This window comes from Rattus norvegicus, chromosome 3 (assembly GCF_036323735.1).
Source record: "Rattus norvegicus strain BN/NHsdMcwi chromosome 3, GRCr8, whole genome shotgun sequence".
In the NCBI taxonomy this organism is placed as follows: domain Eukaryota; kingdom Metazoa; phylum Chordata; class Mammalia; order Rodentia; family Muridae; genus Rattus; species Rattus norvegicus.
The window spans coordinates 144,718,313-144,733,252 of NC_086021.1; the positions used below are offsets into that span (position 1 = coordinate 144,718,313).

Consider the following 14,940-nt stretch of genomic DNA (forward strand, 5'->3'; position numbering starts at 1 on the left):
ACTTTTTATGTATGTGGCTGTCTATATGTATGCTGTGTTAGAGGATGCCATTGGAGGCTAAAAGTGGGCATGTAATTTCCTGAGTCTGGAGTTACAGGCAGTTAAGAATCACTTGACAGAGGTATCAAGAATGGAATCTGGGACCTCTGGAAGATAAGCAAGTATTCTTTTTTTCTTGGATATTTTATGTATTTACATTTCAAATGTTATCTCCTTTCCCCCTCTCCCATTGACCCTCTTACCTCCCCCTGCTTCTATGAGGATGCTCCCACTCCAACCCACCCACTCCAACCTCAACGCCCTGGCAGTCCCCTATATTGGGGAAACAAGCCTTCACAGAACCAAGGGTTTTCCTCCTATTGATGCTGAACAATGCCATTCTCTGCTACACATGCAGCTGGAGTCTTGGATCTCTCCATGTGCACCCTTTGGTTGGTGGTTTAATCCTTGGGAGCTCTGGGGGGTTTGGTTTGCTGTTGTTCTTCCTATGGTGTTATAAACCCCTTCAGCTCCTTCAGTTCTTCCCCTAACTCCTCCATTGGGGTCCCCATGCTCAGTTCGATGGTTGGCTGCAAGCATCTGCATCTATATTGGTCAGGCTCTGGCAGAACCTCTCAGGAGACCGCTATTCCAGGCTCTGATCAGCAAGTGCTTCTTGGCATCAGCAGTAGTGTCTGGGTTTGGTGGCTGCAGATGGGATGGATCCCCTGGTGGGGCCGTCTCTGAATGACCTTTTCTTCAGTCCCTGCTCCACTCTTTATCCCTGTATTTCCTCCCATGAATATTTTGTTCTGCCTTCTAAAAAAGAATGAAGCACCCACATTTTGGTCTTCCTTCTTCTTGGGCTTCATATGATCTGTGAATTTTTTCTTAGGTATTCCAAGCTTTGGGGCTAATATCCATTTATCAGTGAGTGCATACTATGTGTGGTCTTTTGTGACTGGGTTACCTCACTTAGGATATTTTCTAGTTCCATCCATTTGCCTATGAATTTTATGATGTCATTGTTTTTAATAGCTGAGTAGTATTCCATTGTGTAAATGTATCACATTTTCTGTATCCATTCCTCTGTTGACAGACATATGGGTTATTTCCAGCTTCTAGCTATAATAAATAAGGCTGCTATGAACATAGTGGAGCATGTGTCCTTTTTATATGTTGGTGCATCTTTTGGATGTATGCCCAGGAGTGGTATACCTGGGTCCTCAGGTAGTTCAATGTCCAATTTTCTAAGGAACCTCCAGACTGATTTCCAGAGTGGTTGTACCAGTTGGCAATCCCACCAACAATGAAGGAGTGTTCCTCTTTCTCCACATCCTCATCAGCCACTATTGTCACCTGAGTTTTTGATGTTAGCCATTCTGACTGGTGTGAGGTGAAATCTCAGGGTTGTTTTTATTTGCATTCCTCTGATGAGTAAGGATGTTGAACATTTCTTTAGGTGCTTCTCAGCCATTTGGTATTCCTCAGTTGAGAATTCTTTGTTTTGCTCTATACCCCATTTTTAATAGGATTATTTGATTCTCTGGCATCTAACTTTCTATATATTAGATATTAGGGCTCTATTGGATGTAGGATTGGTAAAGATCTACAATATTTGGTTGCCATTTTGTCCTATTGACAGTGTCCTTTGCTTTACAGAAGCTTTGCAATTTTATGAGTTCCCATTTGTTGATTCTTGATCTTAGAACATAAGCCATTGGTGTTCTGTTCAGGAAATTTTCTCCTGTGCCTATGTGTTCTAGGCTCTTCCACAATTTCTCTTCTACTAGTTTATGTGTATATGGTTTTATGTGGAGGTCTTAGAACCACTTGGACTTGAATTTTGTATACAGTGATAAGAATGGATCAATTTGTATTCTTCTACATGCTGACCTACAGTTGAACTAGCACCATTTGTTGAAAATGCTGTCTGTTTTTCCATTGGATATTTTTAGCTTCTGTGTCAAAGATCAAGTGATCATAGGTGTGTGGATTTATTTCTGGGTCTTCAATTGTGTTCCACTGGTCTATCTGCCTGTCTCTGTACCAATACCATACAGTTTTGTTTTGTTTTGTTTTGTTTTGTTTTTTTACTATTGCTCTGTAATACAGCTTGAGGTTAGGGATGGTGATTTCCACAGAAGTTCTTTTCTTGTTGAGAATAGTTTTTGGTATCCTGGGTTTTTTGATTTTCCAAATGAATTTGCAAATTGCTCTTCTACTTCTATGAAGTCTTGAGTTGGAATTTTGAAGGGGACTGCATTGAATCTGTAGATTGCTTTCAGCAAGATGGCCATTTTTACTATATTAATCCTGCCAATATATGAGTATGGGAGATCTCTCCATCTTCTGAGATCTTTCAATTGCTTAGTTAGAGTTACACCAAGATATTTCATATTATTTGTGGCTATTGTGAAGGGTGTCATTTCCCTAATTTATTTCTCAGCCTATTGAGTACAGGAAGGCTCCTGATTTGTTTGAGTTAATTTTATATTTAGCCACTTTGCTGAAGGTTTTTTTTTTTTTTTTAATCAGTGTCCCATAGCTCCTAAAGAAATACAAGCAGTCATTGAAAGTCTCAAGACAAAGAAAGCCCAGGACCAGATGGGTTTAGTACAGAATTCTATCTGACTTCAAAGAAGACCTAATATCAATACTCTTCAAACTATTTCACAAAATAGAACACTACCTAATTCATTCTTTGAAGCCACAATTATGCTTATAAATAAACCAGACAAAGACACACACTACGAAGAAAGAAAACCTCAGACCAATTTCTCTCATGAATATCGATGCAAAAATACTCAATAAAATTCTCACAAACCCAGTCCAAGAAAATATCAAAATGATCATTCACCACAGTCATTAGGCTCTATTCCAGGAGTACAAGGATGGTTCAATATACGGAAATCCATCAATGTAATGCTCTATATAAATAAACAAACTGCACCAAACCCCGTGGGAGAGAGACCTCACCGCCTGGTCAGGTGGGCACTCCTGAGGCTGCAGAGCGGAGGAGACCACCAACACTGCCCACCCCTGCCCACATCCCTGGCCAAGAGGCAACTGTATAAGGCCTCTGGGTTCCCATAGGGGAGGGCCCAGGAGCGGCAGGACCCCTGCGCCTGAGACACCGCCGGAACCTGAAGGAAACAGACCGGATAAACAGTTCTCTGCACCCAAATCCCGTGGGAGGGAGAGCTGAACCTTCAGAGAGGCGGGCGCGCCTGGGAGGCCAGAAGAGACTGCACTCTGCGCACGTCCAGACGCCAGAGGAAAACACCAAACACCATCTGGAACCCTGGTGCACGGAGGCTCCCGGAAAGAGCGGCGCAGGTCTTCCTGGTTGCTGCCGCCACGGAGAGGACTTAAGCAGTACCCCACAAGCAAACTTGAGCCTTGGAACCACAGGTAGGACCAACTTTTCCCCTGCAAGAAACCTGCCTGGTGAACTCAAGACACAGGCCCACAGGAACAGCTGAAGACCTGTAGAGAGGAAAAACTACACGCCCGAAAGCAGAACACTCTGTCCCCATAACTGGCTGAAAGAAAACAGGAAAACAGGTCTACAGCACTCCTGACACACAGGCTTATAGGACAGTCTAGCCACTGTCAGAAATAGCAGAACAAAGTAACACTAGAGATAATCTGATGGCGAGAGGCAAGCGCAGGAACCCAAGCAACAGAAACCAAGACTACATGGCATCATCGGAGCCCAATTCTCCCACCAAAATAAACATGGAATATCCAAACACACCAGAAAAGCAAGATCTAGTTTCAAAATCGTATTTGATCATGATGCTGGAGGACTTCAAGAAAGACATGGAGAATTCCCTTAGAGAACAAGTAGAAGCCTACAGAGAGGAATCGCAAAAATGCCTGAAAGAATTCCAGGAAAACATAAATAAACAAGTAGAAACCCATAGAGAGGAGACACAAAAATCCCTGAAAGAATTCCAGGAAAACACAATCAAACAGTTGAAGGAATTAAAAATGGAAATAGAAGCAATCAAGAAAGAACACATGGAAACAACCCTGGACATAGAAAATCAAAAGAAAAGACAAGGAGCTGTAGATACAAGCTTCACCAACAGAATACAAGAGATGGAAGGGAGAATCTCGGGAGCAGAAGATTCCATAGAAATAATTGACTCAACTGTCAGAGATAATGTAAAGCAGAAAAAGCTACTGGTCCAAAACATACAGGAAATCCAGGACTCAATGAGAAGATCAAACCTAAGGATAATAGGTATAGAAGAGAGTGAAGACTCCCAGCTCAAAGGACCAGTAAATATCTTCAACAAAATCATAGAAGAAAACTTCCCTAACCTAAAAAAAGAGATACCCATAGGCATACAAGAAGCCTACAGAACTCCAAATAGATTGGACCAGAAAAGAAACACATCCCGTCACATAATAGTCAAAACACCAAACGCACAAAATAAAGAAAGAATATTAAAAGCAGTAAGGGAGAAAGGTCAAGTAACATATAAAGGCAGACCTATCAGAATCACACCAGACTTTTCGCCAGAAACTATGAAGGCCAGAAGATCCTGGACAGATGTCATGCAGACCCTAAGAGAACACAAGTGCCAGCCCAGGTTACTGTATCCTGCAAAACTCTCAATTAACATAGATGGAGAAACCAAGATATTCCATGACAAAACCAAATTTACACAATATCTTTCTACAAATCCAGCACTACAAAGGATAATAAAGGGTAGGGCCCAACATAAGGAGACAAGCTATACCCTAGAAGAAGCAAGAAACTAATCGTCTTGGCAACAAAACAAAGAGAAGAAAAGCACACAAACATAACCTCACATCCAAATATGAATATAACAGGAAGCAATAATCACTATTCCTTAATATCTCTCAACATCAATGGCCTCAACTCCCCAATAAAAAGACATAGATTAACAACTGGATACGCAATGAGGACCCTGCATTCTGCTGCCTACAGGAAACACACCTCAGAGACAAAGACAGACACTACCTCAGAGTGAAAGGCTGGAAAACAACTTTCCAAGCAAATGGTCAGAAGAAGCAAGCTGGAGTAGCCATTCTAATATCAAATAAAATCAATTTTCAATTAAAATTCATCAAAAAAGATAAGGAAGGACACTTCATATTCATCAAAGGAAAAATCCACCAAGATGAACTCTCAATCCTCATCTTCGGTTGGTTTATATACAAGTGTGCAATTTCTAGGCTTGAAAGTAAAATGATGCTATCTGGTGCTGGATAGAGGAGCCTCATTTTTTATTATGGCAGCTTGCTATTTTTGTAACATGGTGATTTGGTTGAACACAATAAAGTACAGTAGTAACTGAAAAAGAAAAAAGATATAAAGACAATAGTCCAGATAGTCTCATATACATAGATGGTTTTCACAAACGTCAGAAATCCACAAAGTATGAGATTTAAAGTTATTTATTTTTTTTTGAGTCATATCTGCTCCTAACTGTTCCCCTTTGGTGGATTTAACGAAGAATGTGAACATCTCTACCTTCAGGTGAGGAAATAATTTGTGGCTAGGCAGCCACTTGACAAAACTGCCTGTTTCATCTGTAGACTATACTGTCCAGAAAAGGACAAATTATGCAGAATATTTGACTGATAAACTCTGCCAAGACAGGGTGATTAGCCCTTCAAAATCTCCATTTCAAGAGTCTGTCAGTTGATTTTGGGTCCGAAGACTGAAGACTTGCACTCACGTGTTCCTAACAGGCGACTGCACTAGTGGAGATTTGTCTCTACAACCTCTCAGTTCTGGAAGCCATGTTAGGCTTCCTATGTGTATAGATATTTGGTCGTTCTCAGATTTCTGATGGGGTTGAAGACTGATTCTAGTTTCATAGCCTATCAGGCTGTTTAACTCTTAAAATACATATTTTATTGGATAGTTATCAGATAGTGTACAAGCTAGCAAGATATAATATAGATTTTAGGCCTTTCTTAAATAATGGATAATAATGGAATGGATAACTAAATATTCTGTATAACTGATGTAGTGTTGGACTGGGTGTTAGATATACTTTATGCTTTTAATTACAAAATGATAATAGTTGTGCTCAGCTTAAAAAAAAAGAAAAGAGAAGAAAAGAAAAGAAAAGAAAAGAAGCCACGCTATGGATCAGCAGCGGCAGTATTGTGTATTTATCTCTTATGGGTGCAGCAAACCATTTGGGAACAGTTTATGGAGCAGAAATTCCAAATTAACCCTTCACTCACTGTGTCATGATATAGAACCATGGCGGTCTCGCTGTCCCACCGTGTTGTAAACTTCGATTCTTTTAATTGGATTCTTTAGGTTGTTTGTGCATTAAGGACGCATTAGGTAAAGGGAGTAAAAAGTGTGAAGGTGTCTTTAAAAAAAAAAAAAAAGAAATGATGGAATTTTCCCGATATTTTTCAGCATCTAATGATATAATCATGTGACATTTTTCAGTTTTTATATACTGAATTATATCAATGGATTTCCACATATTGAATCATCCCTTCATGTCTTGAATGAAATCTACTGGACTAAGATGGATGATGTATTGATGTGTTTCTGCATTCAGCTTGTGATTATTTTACTTTTTTTTTTTATAAATGATCCTAAGAGAAAAAAAAAAGAAATGTAAAAAAAAATATTCATTACAACCTGAAAATATGCAGAAAGGAATCTTAGCATCTGCCTCCATGCTCTCTCGGCTGCTTCTCCTCTCCTCAAGTCTCCTTCTCCTCTCTAAGACTTTTTTCCTGCCCATTTCCTTCTCGTCCAATGACAGACCTTGTTCTGTACTAATCCTGCTTTCACATTTATAATGACCTCATCCTACAGGATGGGATAGAGGGTTTATTGATGGGAAACCAGGAGAGGGGATAACATTTGAAATATAAATAAAAATATCCAATAAAAAAGGAAAGAAAGAGATTAGAATAAAGATTTTAATATTCTGTAGATTTATAATAAGGACACTTAATTTTGAGTTGTAATTTTTATATTTATAAATCTAAATGTTGTTCCTACCCTTATGTGAGAAGGCCAGACATTATAATATCCATTATCTATTATTTGGGTATTTTCTCAGTTTCTTGCTTTTGAATTTTTTCCTATTATATATCATTAAAAGCTTCACTGTTATAGAATTAATATTTAATAAACAATGTATTGAAAATGTATAAGGTCATGGAAATCACACACACACATACACACATACACACACACACACACCACATATACACACTGCACATACACACATACACACTGCACATAAACACATATACATATACAAGTGCCCTCACACAATGATCCTACCTCCACAATTCAGATAATGATCATATACATAATGTATAGTACCTTCTAATGCTACTTCAAACTCTGTTTTTTGCCAATTATACCATTTCTGTAGTGAAGGAAAAACGTTTTTGTTACTGTGATTTAATTCATAATTTTGTATTTTGTACAAATTGAAAAATAAGTAAACTATTGTTTTGTCTGTTACTTTCTAGATTGATTTTGAGAATCATTTATTTCATGAGTTAGTAAATTATTTTTTCCATCTTAGTGAGAATGTTTTTGTATTTGGTACCTACTGAGGTAAATTCTACTTTTTGTTATCAAAAATTATGTTACTCTGACTATCTCTGGGAAAATCTTTAATGCCTTTATGCATGCATCTTAAAACTACCTAGGAGGGGAAAGATTGATTTATGTGTGGTGGACATATTCAGGACTGATAGAAGGTTTCCAAAATAGTTGTATAACTTGATATTCCCCAAAAAATTGTATACTAAAAAATTATAGTTATGAATTAAGCAATTATTTTATAACATCAAAATCATTGTTTTTCATGTGAAAATGTATTCAGTTATAATTTTAAAAATTCTATTTTAATGTGAACATTAAGAAAATAAACATTTATAGACTTATAGGAAAGATAAAAAAAATAAATAAACAAACTGAAAGAAAGAAACCACATGATCACTCATTAGATGCTGAGAAAGCATTTGACAAAATTCAACACCCCTTCATGATAAAATTCTTGGACAGATCAGGAATTCAAGGCCCATACCCAAACATGGTAAAAGCAATATACTGCAAAAATCAGCCAATATCAAACTAAATGGAGAGAAACTTGAAGTAATCCCACTAAAATTAGACACTAGACAAGGCTGCCCACTCTCTTCCTACCTATTCAATATAGTACTTGAATTCATAGCCAGAGCAATTAGACAACAAAAAGAGGCCAAAGAGATACAAATTGGAAAGCAAGAAGTCAAAACATCACAATTTGCAGATGATATGATAGTATACTTAAGTGACCCCAAAAATTCCACCAGAAGCAAGTGTTCTTAACTGGCAAATCATTTTGTAGTTCAACCAGGTTTCTTTTCAATCAGTAGTCAGTGCAAAATTGAAGTAATTTCACATTCTATAGCTATTAAATTCAAGATTCTATGCACATTTCAGGTCAGTTTTGTTGTTTGCTATTACAATGTTTTGCTGGATCCCCAAGCTTCTGGCATGTTTTCTGGTTGTGTACTTGTCAATTTTACTACATTTTACTAGTTTTACTTCCTGTTTCTTAAAGCTGCTCTGCTAAGTCTAAAGTTCAGGTTTAACATCTTTTAAACTTTTCTATTTATATTGTCAGGTATTTATTCTTATTGATATGAATCCTTTCCTGGAATATTCTATTTTTTTCTGGTATCAACATTTTGTTACTAGTTCTTCTTTTGATTAAAATTTGTAAAGCTTTTGTTTTCCCAACTTTTCTATTTATCAGCTTTAGGAACAGTGGGCTTGCTAGCTTACTTATTTATTTATTTGCATAATGTAACAATTTGCTTATTCATAAATTGCATTATTGCAAATAGTGATAAAACTGAAAATATTCTAGTATAGTATATATCTGTTTGATGTATGTTTTCTCTTCCTTCCTTCTGATTCCATCTAAATTTTGTATTCCCCTCTCTCCAGAAGTCCTTCTGGTTTAGAATTTGTGTGTAGTTATCCTATTACTTTAGAATACTTTTCTTACTTTGTTGTATGACCAAGACTGTAAACATAAGGAAATTTATCTTGAGACTCACTAGGTAACAGGTGTTATTTTTCTTGCAGAATATAAATCTGGAGGACAACCAACCATTAGCAACTCAGGCTTCTGTCTTTCTGCTTGTCATCCCTTAAGCGTGGACTTTATTTTGTTTTGTGGCCATTAACTGGCCACTTAACTTTCAGACAGAACATCCAAGTATCAGACAGGGAGGGGTTGGGAATGGGCAAATGACTAGAGATAGCACATATTAATCATTCCTCTTTATCTAAAAAGGACCAACCAAGAGATGTGCATTCTGTGGTCCAGAGCTGTGTCACATACCATGTGTGACTGGGAAGAGGCCAAGGAAAAACTGAGAATCAGAATTGGGATTGGCTTTTCTATAGATCTCTCTTTCATATATGTTTAGTTCCCAAATTTTTCAACATACTCTAATGTTAGCCAGTATTTCTATTCTTTCTATAATGTAACCTAGACTAAGGGCATATCGCTTAAACATTAAACAACCTGCCCAGAATGAATTGTCTGTTGATATGAATCATGTACTTAGCATTCCCCTATTCTCTGGGCCCCAAGATGACTGTCTGAATTATTTCATTTTACATCTGGAATGCCAGGCAAACACTACTTATCACTGAACAACAACATCCCAGTGCACTTGTCCCAGTTTTAAATATCATTTTATATGTGATTCTAATCCTTTGTAAATGGTTTCAAAATTTTGAATATGACCAGAGCAATGCTTCAGAATAAGGACCTATGTATTGTGTTGATTGTAGATTCTTTGGCAATTATAACAAGTTTTACTTCTGTGACAGAACTCACAATTGCTGGTTACTATTTCAACCCAATTTGGATTGTTTTCAGAGTCCAGGTTTTTAAAAACCATATTACATTTTTGTTTTTGAAAATCATCCCATATTTAATTCTACTTTAGACAGGTTTTCTTTCCCCCCATAGGCTGCCCTGTCTAGACTATAACAATAGCAGTTCTTACTGGCCTGTTTCTTCTAAGTAGAAGAAAAGAACATAAACAATTAGATGGTAAGTTCTCACTAAGAATTACAACTGAAAATGGAATACATATTTTAGATAGTAAGCCGTCTCCACTTCCTAATATGATACCATTCTGATGTTACTGACTTAATGCAATAACATGTAATTTTGAAACAGAAATATATGCATACCTTGCTTTATTCAATTCTAGATTATTCTTTATATTCACTTAAAAAATAACAAGGTCACGAGTTTGAAGTCAACCTTGCTAGACCATGAGACCCTGTCCTCAAACAAAATCGCCCCACAACAGAAAGCAAAGAGAAGACTACATTTATGATATTACATGTCAAGAGTTTGTGACTTTTTCCCCCATGGGCTGAAAGACATTTATGTTTGTATGACCTACCATTTTTACCTCTGTTTCTCCATATACCTCTTGTTCTTATTTTGGAGTTTTGTTTTGTAGCCAATACTGTTTTGAGATAAAGTCCTTGGTGACGATGCTTTTGAACTCAGACATCAAATATCTAATGTGTGAGCCCAGCACAGATGAAGGTTGTGTCTGTGCCAGGATTATGCATAAAAGTATGTGTGGCCACTAGAGGTTCTTCATGTGTTCTTTTGATAGGGCTTCTTTTCCACTGCTTTAATGTCATTGAATGAAATCAATGGGTGACTTTTTCAATGCGAATTATACTTAAATCATGAAGGGTTCAACAAAAATTATAAATTCGGTCATATGTACTTGTATTGGCAGTCACTAAAACAGGTGAAGACACCACAGTAGCTTTGTAGCAGAAATATGAGTGTTACTAATGATGATGACAGTGATAGTGATCTTTTCCAGGACCAACGCTAATAGATAAGACATAAGACAAGCATGATTGCTTTTGACCTTCTCTGGATAAGAAGAGCTTTGTTAGACTTCGTTGCTGTTCATCTATACCTACTTTCAGTTCAAAGGCTGCTGGAAAGGTTTTATTTTTTAGTTTTTTATAGTGAACATTTAAGAGCCAGGCATGACAATCATACATGAAGAATCCAAGCATTGGGAGTTTGAGACTATGGCAGCATAGTCAGATTCTCTCTCTCTCTCTCTCTCTCTCTCTCTCTCTCTCTAATTAAATCAGTCAAATTAATTTTAATTAAAAAAAATCATCCATGAAAAAACCTTTTTCAGTATGGAGTCACATATATGTCTTTATACTGTTTGTATACCTAGGGCCTAAGGAAGGCAAAAAAAAAAAAAAAAAGCATCAAATTTCTTGGATCTGGAATCATAGGTAGATATGAGTCATTTGATGTGCATGCTGGGAACCAAACTTGGATAATGCAGAGAAAACAGTCCAGGTCCAAACTGTGTCACATAATATATGAGATGATGATGCTCCCTTACTCCTTCTGTCTTTAAAAATCTCTGCTATGATCACATGGTCACCAAAGGGTTCTATGGATTTATATCCGGTGTAAATGAACTCTACATAGACCTTCATATTTTCATAGTTAACACAGTCCTCTTGATGGACTGGATTTCATATTTGCTTTTTGTTTTGGTATGGTTTTTGATTTTTGGCTTTTGTTTTGTTTTAAGCCAGGATTTCTCTACAAAGACAAGGATGTTCTAAAACTCACTATTGGACTAGTTGACCTCAAACTCAGAAAACTATTCTTATGACTTTCTCCTGTCTCAAATATGTGTTCTTTCATGTTTTCAGAGATGACATGAGTAAAGTACATTTTCTTTATTCAGTCACCTGAAGGCCCTAAAGCTTGGACCCCAAGGAAGGAGATTAGCCTTTAGAGTGCCTTCCAGACCAAAGCTTACGTCAGCATCTTTCCCATCTCCAGTCTCTTGGCCCAGCCTGCAGATTTCAGACATGATAGCCTCGATGTTGTTCTCTTGCTTTCTGTACCCAAACCTTGCTGCTTTCATTTTTGTAAAGAACCTTAATAACGCCATAATGTCTTTCCCAGTTGTCAACTTTATGGATATCCTCTTGGCCAGCACAGAATCATCTCTGTTAATATTACAGAGGAAATCACTCCAGTTTAAATATGAGCTTCATTCATTCTCTTTTAAACACTAAGATATGTCCTTTCAACAATGATCTAGTGAATAATAAATGAGCTCAGGCTGTTGCCATCCATGAGTTAAATTTGAAGTAATTCCTGATAAGTCACATTGAAACCTGGGGCAGCCAATGAAGCACTTATACTGTAGCAGTGACCTAACTTCAGTAGGGTTGGGGACACAAGGTTTTCTGCACCTTGAAAATGTAACACTTAGCTTTTTTTTTTTTTTTTTTTTTTTTTTTTTTTTTTTTTTTTTTTTTTTTAAGCACAGAAGGCTATTACTAGATGTGGACAAGTTCCAGCTGTCACAGGGCCTCGGCAAGACTTCTGGGAGAGGAGGGGGTGTTCCTGGCCTCAAAGATGGTAGCCGTGATTGTCAGTTATGTTAGCTGGCCTTGCTCTATTCTAGCAGGAAAGAGTATCCAATACACATTCAAAGGGCTTAGCAAGCCAGAAATGTGGCAGCTCCTTACCCCCAAAGTGAGTTTTAAAGTTCACTTATTTACACTGTTCTCATAGCAACAGGAAAACTCTTCTGACCTATAGCCACAGAAAACTGTAAAAGAAACTGTAGGAGGAAAAAAATAATAATGCCAGGAAAAAAAAGTAATGAGGTACCATTCTTTCACTTATTCTGTCAACTGAGAGTAACCGTGTGTGCATTTGGTAACCAAAAGGAAAAGGCCATCTCATACTGCAGCATGAACTTGCCTACCATACATGATTGACTTATTTTGTTTAGACACAGTATACTATGAGGGTTCTTCAAATGGAAAGCCATTAAAACGTGAGAACCAGCAATGCTCACTAACCTGAAGCATTTGGGACTTTGAGGAATGATAAGTGCAAACAGCCCAGAATCCAGAAACTCTCCCAAGCACAAACCTCTAGACTCTGGGAATGCGGGCATGTCTTCAGTTACACGGATGCAGATAATTTTTCTTTCTGTGAGGTCTCTTGTCACTTCTATCTTGTCTGGACAGGGTGTAACTCCTGTGTAAATTCTATTTCTAGCTTGAAGAATCACTAAATTGTCAGCCAAAGCCAGTGCTGATTGGAAAATGGGAGAGACACAGAAGAGGGGGCCTGTCTTCTCCTTTGGCCTGGCTGTGAACTTGGGGCCCCTCCTCTGGTTGGTGATTTCTGGGAGAATGTCCAAGGTCTCTGTTAAGCCACTGGGCCAAGTTGAAGTAAAGCCTCTCCTCATTCTCATGTTTGTCCTTAAGATCTATGCTCAGTAACTGTTTTGTAGATCTTTTCTACTGTGTGACTCTGAGCTTAGAGTTACTGAATGTTGTGCTTGGCATATTTCTGTAGTTTTGTAAGAAACCTGTAGGCTGAAGACCTTGTAAGCCCTTCCTAGTCTCTGTTTTCCTCTTGTTCCTCTGCTTAATAATATGCATTGCTACACAAGTACACATATAACCAAGCTCTATTGAATTATTTTTTCTTCATAATTGAATTAAGATAAATAAGACATCCCCTCCCCCGCCCACTTGAACCATGTCTGCTTCTGAGTTTAGGGTGGTAATGTCTTGATTCCCATTTTGGTTGTGGAACTTCATAGCTAAGTTTGTTGCATGCTGCCCCACTTTGTACTCAGGGTTATGATATTGAAACTTCAGGACCACACACAGATAGCAAAGTCTCTGGCCACTTACGCATGTAAACAGTCTGGCTTTTTATAAAGTGGAAAAATATTTCTTGTGCACTATTTTAACATGATCAGCATGTTGAAACTTGGTGTGCAACTGTGTCAACATTTCCTTGGCTCTGAAGAGCAAACCTGGAGAGAGCCTCGTGGTAACATAAAATGCAAAGCTGGTTTGTTTACTGCTGGGATTTAGGCTGCAGTTACAGTTTGAAGTAGACTTCCAAACGTGGAATACAAAATACATGAAAAGCATTTTCCTAGCATTGTAATTACACTAGGTAAATAGTTTTCCCTTTACATGTTTCCCTTTACATGTTCCCTATTACAGGCTGATACTCTTTCAGAGAATCGAGAGAGGGAGCTAAGCGCCGTGGAGTTCCTTGTTGGCCTTTCCTCAGCCCCAGCCGTACCGGGTCTTTGATGTATTTCTGGCGTGGAGATGTGTTGCATTGTTACTACCTGTTGAGCATGTGGTTTAAAGGGCAGTTTCCTCTTCTTGCTTGTTCTCACTCTCAAATTATCTGAAGGGAAACAAGGAGTAAACAGGCATTCAGTGACCAGGACAAGAGGACACTGGCAGTCCTGGGAAGTGGATCTGTTCCTTATCAAATGTTTAGTGAGACACTGCTAAGACCCATAGGTCAGGGAAGAAAACATACATTTCTTTTTTTAAATAGGGCTTACATTGGAGTGAGGAGATAGGCCATGAGCTGTAACCAAAACAAGTGCTCAGAGGACAGGGTTTGCTGGAGACGGCAAGTCGTAGCTAGCAAGAGAAGTAAAACAGGTAACGTGTATCAAGGAGTGGCAGAGGGGAAGTTGATTGACTTTTGATTTTGATTTTACTTTATTTAAGCCTGATTAGCAGATAGCAATTGTATATATCAGTAAACCCTGTGCTGCTTTGACTGTTGGTAGGGTTTACCAAGCTCTCTCACCTCACAAGGATGAGAGGAGAAGAAATCTCAGGGGAAGTAGAGCAATCCAGGAAGGCATCACAGAGGACCTGAATAGGTGTGTGAGAGAGAGAGTTAGATGCACACCGTTTCCTTGGTTTTAAACCTGTAGCAGATCAGTGTATTTGGCAAGTAAGGAGGCAGGTTGGGCAGGAGTGGAGATGAAGGAAGGTAAACAGGGGCTCTCCTAGATGAGTAAATCAGTGTGGAAAACCCTTGAGTTTGT

General features: G+C 38.1%; 1 protein-coding gene across 11 annotated transcripts in view; it reads left to right on the plus strand.

Moving 5' to 3' along the window:
• The window catches only part of Slx4ip (SLX4 interacting protein), a 176,571-nt gene that overhangs the window by 45,415 nt on the left and 116,216 nt on the right, over nt 1–14,940 (plus strand). The window contains exon 5 of one of the 11 annotated variants that reach the window (XM_063284381.1): nt 2,518–11,353. The exons of the other annotated variants lie outside the window; for them this stretch is intronic. Coding sequence (XP_063140451.1) covers nt 3,634–4,755 — 1,122 coding nt within the window. The 5' untranslated portion in view covers nt 2,518–3,633 and the 3' untranslated portion in view covers nt 4,756–11,353. Of the gene's footprint in view, nt 1–2,517; nt 11,354–14,940 lie in introns of those variants that run through there. 11 annotated transcript variants of the gene reach the window in all.